Consider the following 6,977-nt stretch of genomic DNA (forward strand, 5'->3'; position numbering starts at 1 on the left):
AGATTCTGCATATTACACAACTCAAACTTAGGATTTTTAAAAATCTCTGATAAATTTCGAGCAAAACGCCTGGAAAGAGGCCAAAACAATTTCCAAAACATATTAGTTGGACTACACGAAATTGGAATACCTCATATTTCAAAGCATTTCTATTTCTTTATGTGAAGATTTTCTTCACGGAATTCTTCCTTGTGAAAAATATATATATTTTAGATAGACATGGACGAAGGGTTGACAGCAACGCAGGTCCATCTTTGTTAGCTCTAAAGCTTTAATGCATGTTGAAGATGGACAAATGCAAATCCTTAAACACAACTGTAGAAGGCAAGGAAAGAAATAAAAGAACAAATCACATTTACCTTCATTTAATTTAGTAGCGTAAGCTAAACAGCTATAAAATTCCAAAAGAACCAGAGTAAAAAACAATAAGTGCCATTAAAGCATTCACTTTGATGCATAGTACCACTACCAGAAGCAGAAAATATAAATTTCACAAAATACATCTTACCATCTCAAAATAAAAGATCTGTGCTTTTCTATGCAGCACAAACTGCACCTCTCTTCTGAAGATAGAAAAAAATAAATAATTAACTAAAAAGAGATATGAATGGACCACATTATGTATCTCCCGGGCACTGCCTCCAAGACAAACAAAAAAAAAAAAAACTACTTTTTCTCATCCTTTTCTGCCTCTGCAGCCTTTTTCAACCGAACTCCAACCAACCGCTTGTTCATTCTTTCCACACGCAATTTTGCATATGCGTTGAAGTTCTTCATTTCATCAGTAACCTTAACAAGTTCAAGAGATGGTTTCTCTTTAGTAATTGGCAAGTACTTTCCTTGTACTTGGGTTGCAGTAGCCAGCTCCTCTGGACTAGAATCACCAGCCTACACATGGATATGCAAAGCTTACTACATCCATCCTAAAAATTAAACTGTTATAAAAGAGTTCTGAAACCCTAAAATATAAAAAGCATTCAAAGCAAGAATCCTACCTTTAACTTGCGAGCAGTTCTTGGGAAGACAACCAACTTCGCTTTATATGTTTTCAGTCTCTGAACATTAGCTTGAAGGCTCTCTAGAGAACGATTCCTGCGACGATGATCAACAGCAATACCTATTGTTGGTGCTAATTTCTTGGGAATGCCTGCTGCCTGTAGAACAATTCCAGTGTGTTAACACTCGAATATAATGGTTACAGTAACCATTCCTAAGAAAAAAGTTGATCCAATAAAATCTAACCTATAGATCAATCTTCAGCATTAAGGGTTGTATATATCTTCGAAATATAGTTGACAACAGAATTGGAGAATTAACTACACTTGATATCACATTATTAAGATTATACAAGTTTTGACTCCATAGAAGTTGTCTCTTAAAAATGACACAAACAGATAGTTGCTAGTGTATATTTATTAAAACTTGTAAAAAAAAACCAAATTTGCACATTCCATGGCCAGCCTAACAACCCTTAACCAATTCTAATTGTGCAAACAAACAGGCAAATTATTTCCAATATTGTGAGTTTTCTTGATCAGATTTTGTGAAGTAGATATTTCATAATTAAACAAAATGATAGAACAATTCACAAATTATTACTGATATTGCAAGTTTCTTGATCAGATTTTGTGAAGTAGTCACTTCCTGATACCTCGGCCTGAGATACTTCTCACATATGAGTCAGCTAACACCTAAGAACTTTTCACATGACTGTTTGGCTTGGCTAACGTAACCTCACTAAGCAAAGTAAACTATGCAAAACGTATTTAAAAATCAAATATGAAAAGAGGGCAAAGTAAAAGATAGACAATAAACTCGCAGAACTTTAAAAATGCTTACATCTCACTTTACAAACAAACAATGATAACTATCCATATACAAGGAAAACTGTTCAAGAAGAGGAACAAGGAAACTAAAGCAAGTATGGTAGTACAATGCTGGATGCATCCTATTCTAACATTTTTTTTTAACTTTTCTGATACCGTATTCTACCAAGGTTTATCACCAATAAAGCAAAATCTAAATCAAAAGCAATATTATGGTACAACACCAGATGCATCATCCTAACCTTTGCCAAAATACACCTTATGACAACGTACTCAACCAAGGTTATCAACAACAAAGCAAAATCTGATTCAAGAAGCAATCTCCCTCTAACTCATTCACTCATTATGTTGAAGATGAATGAAAATATATGCTTCAAAACTAACAAAGAAACACTTCAAAATTCAAATTTATAGCATAGTGAAAAAAATGATGCAAAGTAAAAGGAGAGATACTATAGTGTCTGATCAAATAAGTACAACTACCAATGATGTAAAAACAATATAAAATACTTTTAATCTATGTAGAATACAATTAAATTAAGAAACTATAATCTCACCTTGAGCTCTTCAAGTGAAAATCCTCTCCCAGCACGAACTTTCATGTTGTATTTTTGGGTCTGTCCATGTACAATTGGTCGAAGGGGACCAGCAGTGGGGCGTGGAAAGATTTTTACAGCCTTTTTTTGACGAGCTGCACAAGATAGCCAAAAGCTTGGGTAAGAAAAGAGCTATTGAAGGGATAATGACCATGTTGAACAAACAATATTTCTTCGTAATCAAGAAAATCTTAAAAAAAGGCAAATAAGGATGTTCTGCTGTATTACCAATACGTCTCCTCTTCTTGCGTGCAGGTTGGTTGAACCATGTCTTCACATAATTTTGCCAATGTTTCTTAAAATGCCCATTGGGCACAACATTGTTGTGCTTCACCATGACTTACCTACTCTGTCAACCAAATGAAATTAAAAGGATGGAATAGATGTATGAAAACTTCAAAGACATTTCCTGTAAGGCCAGAATGTGAAAGCATACAGGAACTGTGAATGACCATCCACTTTTTTGAGCTTATTTTGTGTCTGCAAATTTAAAATCCCCCCTTTTTCCTTACCAAAAAATAAATCTATAATTAATCTGTGACTTTTAGCTTGACAGCACTCAGAATACCCCTAACAAACAAACGCATCTGCAACTAATTATCAGTAATACCTGATACATCAACTAAATGTTGTGACTACGAAAGTATCTTCTATCTGTGTCTTCACAAACTTTTAAGACTCGTCACTCCACCATGAAAAATGCATCAAAAGTAAATCGCCAACATGCAGGTTTATCATACCGAAGGTATTTTCTTTAGTGCTATATTCACTGCTACAATAAGTAAGCAACTTTGAAGCCAACGTGGTATCTCATAGAAAATCCCATTGAAAATTACAACAGGTATATGGACACGAGTCCTGAAAAAAATCTAGTGAATAATACTCAGAAGGAAAACCCATACGAGCTACCAGCCAATAACACACAAATAGAAGTACGGAAAAACAAAATTCGTCAGTCAAAAGTGCCAATCCTTTCAGTAACTATAAGTTAAATCAAATGCTCATACAGCAACTATGACCACTTTAAGATTAATTAGAATTCAGTAATGATTTCGAGAAAGCGGGAACAGATTTTGATTATTGTTTCAAGGCTTTTATTTCGAGCTGATAATAACCAAGTTAAAACAAGTTTTTATCAGATTCCAACAGTGAAGCATGGCTTGGGCAATAGCTTGCATAACGGACACGGGATAAAGACCGCCTGTTGAAATCCAAAACTAGAGAGTGTAAGAATCAAACAGAGAACCTAGCACTTAACTGCAGCTGATGAGCTGAACTACCAGTAAGCTGCATGCCCTTCCCTGATGGGCAACCATGTGGTAAAAATATGTGTCCATGACTATCTTGAATCCAACGTTTTAACCGGGTCAAGATCACCGAGGAATGTTGACAACTAGACAGGTTAGTAATCAAGCTGGTGACCTGTCAACAGTCGATTGGCTGCTCTAAACTAAGAGGCTAGGATTCAAACCCAGAACTGATCACCATCCAACTAACTCCGCTATGATTCAACCTAATGAAGTTGATCATACCAGCCTATATCGTTTCCGTTAAACATATTTATATAGGATCTAACTCGTTCGTAAGAATTCAAAAGATGCAGGCCATGTAGATCTGATTGAGATGTAACCACCGCCCAGGAATTGATCCTCTACTGTAGTAACCACCACTGAACTTACTGATAGCAGATATAGGTGAAGAATGTACCATGAATTCTGGATAGGATGGGAAGTCAGCACACACTCTACCCAGAGAGGTCAGAACCAATCAAAGACGAAAACATACAAGCTAGCTATTTTTTGAAGCTCCGGGAGCAGGTAAATGAGGCCACCAACAAAGATGGGCATGCACGCTAAACGTAGGCAGTGCAGATAATAACCTAATCCCAAACCTATTTTTCATTTTCGTGTCACTCACAGATCAATGGAACCCTGGACAAGATAGCTGAAGAACCAGAAAAAGTATAATTGCGACAAGAAATATGTGGCCCTCGACAATATGCATCCAAAGTAGAAACTGCAAACAACTGAAATACGGAACCCACAAATGCAAGCATTCAGGCAAAGCCCTGAGCCTTGTATTTTGTTGAAATATAACTCCCAAAACCCTAAAGTGTCCAGGAAGCGAGTATCCACACATCGAAAGATTTAACCATAAGATTACAGCATAAAACCGACGTAACGCCAAAGATGAAACTTTTATCTTCAAACTGCATAAAACCTTTAAACCCCAGAAAACAATCGGTGACATAAAATACTTAAACCACCCAAACAAAAAACTGTGCACCTAGCACAGAAGGAGGCCAGCCATACTAAACCAGACAAAAATATTGAGTACCTCGGTCGAGGGCTGCCTGCACTCGTTCCGCCTACGCCAACAAACCCCACCAAATCCACACGCCTGGAAGACAACAGAAAACCCAGCAAGTGACGGGAAGAATTGTAAACATTTGGATACATTAAAGCTCGAACAAGATCAATGGTCCAGATTGACGCAGGTGTGCAAATACAATCTACACCGTTAAAACTACTCACCTTATTACAAACTTTAAGGGAAATATTGAGTCAAATTGAATCCTACATATTAACCACCTATGGAAAGATTGTGTGGTTGCACATATACAAAACTCAAGAATTTGACCAGAAGCTTACATGTAATTTGGATTTTTGGTTTTAACATGTTTTTGAAAAGAATGTTATAGAGTTGGGGATTGAAAATACATTTATGCCATAGGAATAATTTTAGGATAAATAAATGTTAGGCATAATCGATTTGGTAATATGTATCTTTTAGGAAGGTTTGTGAAAGGGGCATTGTAGAGTAGGGTTAGTGAGGTTTTTTTAAAAGGATTTAAATTGTTTTTTAAAATATAAGAAGAAAATATGGAGTTAAAATGGGTTGGTTTGGTTGATTTGTTGGCATTATGGTTAGTTTGTTGGTTTTGATGTCAACTCGGATCATGGTTTTATCTTACTTTTGGTGATTTGAAGCAGAATTGCAGGATTATGTAGAGGGTGGTTTGAATAGGCTCATGATACTTTGAAGTGTTGCAGCGGAAATATAGAAGTGATGTAGAGGTTGGAGAAGCTCTAAAGGTCCATGACAAGTTGATGTAGAAGTTTCGTTGAGTTTTGGGTAGAGCCCCTACTATTTTCCTCAAGTTAGATCATCTTTGCTAGGATGATAACCAACACAGTGCAATGATAACAACAACTTCGTTGGGTGCCCACTTTGTTCCTGTGATGGTCATTGCTCGAAGCCAGGGTTATCCTTGCGAAGAAGCTTGTAGGTAGAGAAAACTAAACTTTTGGGCAAAAATCACCGAAATGCACATAGTAAAAGCAGTAATAGGACTATGCTTCAACTCTAAATGATTAAAATGGTCCTAAGGACGAATTATATTCATTGATTGAGTCCACAAATCAATTTAATATGGATACGTGGACATGGAATTAATTACTTGGTCCAGGGGCACAAATTGTTTTTTAATACTTTTTGAAATTATTTGGTCTAGAAATTATTTTTATATGAAGGCAGTCAGTAAATAGCTCCATTAACAAAATACCATCGATAAACCTATGGTTTATACCCAAGGTAATTGAAGAGCGAGAAGGCTATAAATGTACAAGGCAATTAGGCAATCCGTGCACAAGTGGAATTTGATCTAGCATCTGAAGGATGTTATCTTTGTGGATCAATCTAGATTAACATAATGTTTCTCTCTTTTATTTGTCTTGGCTCACGTATAACAGATCCAAGGAGAAATTGTGCAAGTGATCAAGAGCATAGATGTGTGAGTGCATGGTCTTTAAGTGCACATTTGAATTAATACATTAAAAAGAAAAAGGGTTTGCTTGTAAGTTCGATCGTGGGAGTATATGTGTGTTGATTAAGTGGCTTGTGCGAATCTATGAGCGATGGAGTTCAATGATATTGCATGAGAGACGAAGCTTGTATGCATTGAGTGATTTGTGGGGATCATTAGCAAGTTGGCATGTTGTGCGCATAAGAACAGAGACAAAGATCTGCATAAAAGAGTCTGAATGGTACATTGTGTGAATCGATGCCATCATGAAACCAATTGTAGGAGTGGATGTGTGTTGTAGCAGATCGAAGGTTAAGTGCACAAATCTTGAGGTGTGATGAATTGGTTTCTGTATTGCAATATGTGGTATGCTTGATATTTATGTTGCACTAACGTTGTGTGAATGCAAGAACGATTATGGTACTACGTTGAGTAACGTTAAATGGTCTAGTGATGTGTTTTATGAAGCCTGTGCATATCTAGAGCCAAGGTCACCAATTAGTGTGCTTGTCAATGAGAGAATGTGCACCCTCTATCTCAGTACTTATGCTAGAAGAGTGTGATGGTAGAGAGATCACTGCCAAATATTATGCAAATGTAATTTGTGTGCACAAAGGTCAATCTATTATTAAGCCTAGGTAGTAAGATCTAAGCACTTGTAGACAAAAGGTCAGTGGTTGAGTTAAGTTCGTGTTGCTTTGCTATTGGATAGTGAAGCAGAGACAGGAAAATGACATTTGTATCATTTTT

General features: G+C 36.4%; 1 protein-coding gene across 2 annotated transcripts; it reads right to left on the reverse strand.

The window, feature by feature from the left end:
• Positions 1 to 337: 337 nt before the first annotated feature.
• Positions 338 to 4,915, reverse strand: LOC149218830 (large ribosomal subunit protein eL13z-like). Of its 2 annotated transcripts, none has more exons than XM_089384153.1 (5): positions 4,760 to 4,915; positions 2,651 to 2,771; positions 2,384 to 2,517; positions 996 to 1,154; positions 338 to 888 (listed from the first exon to the last, which is right to left on the reverse strand). In XM_089384153.1, exons 2-5 carry the CDS (start codon positions 2,757 to 2,759, stop codon positions 667 to 669), a joined length of 624 nt encoding a protein of 207 aa, XP_089240279.1. In that variant the 5' UTR covers positions 2,760 to 2,771; positions 4,760 to 4,915; the 3' UTR covers positions 338 to 666. The 2 variants fall into 2 exon arrangements, with proteins under 2 accessions (XP_089240279.1, XP_089240280.1); XM_089384154.1 differs by having other exon boundaries at positions 2,651 to 2,766; positions 4,760 to 4,914.
• Between the last annotated feature and the right edge of the window lie 2,062 nt (positions 4,916 to 6,977).

Source organism: Pinus tabuliformis, chromosome Q (assembly GCF_031772625.1).
Source record: "Pinus tabuliformis cultivar Carrire ecotype Pingquan chromosome Q, CPIR1, whole genome shotgun sequence".
Lineage (NCBI taxonomy): Eukaryota > Viridiplantae > Streptophyta > Pinopsida > Pinales > Pinaceae > Pinus > Pinus tabuliformis.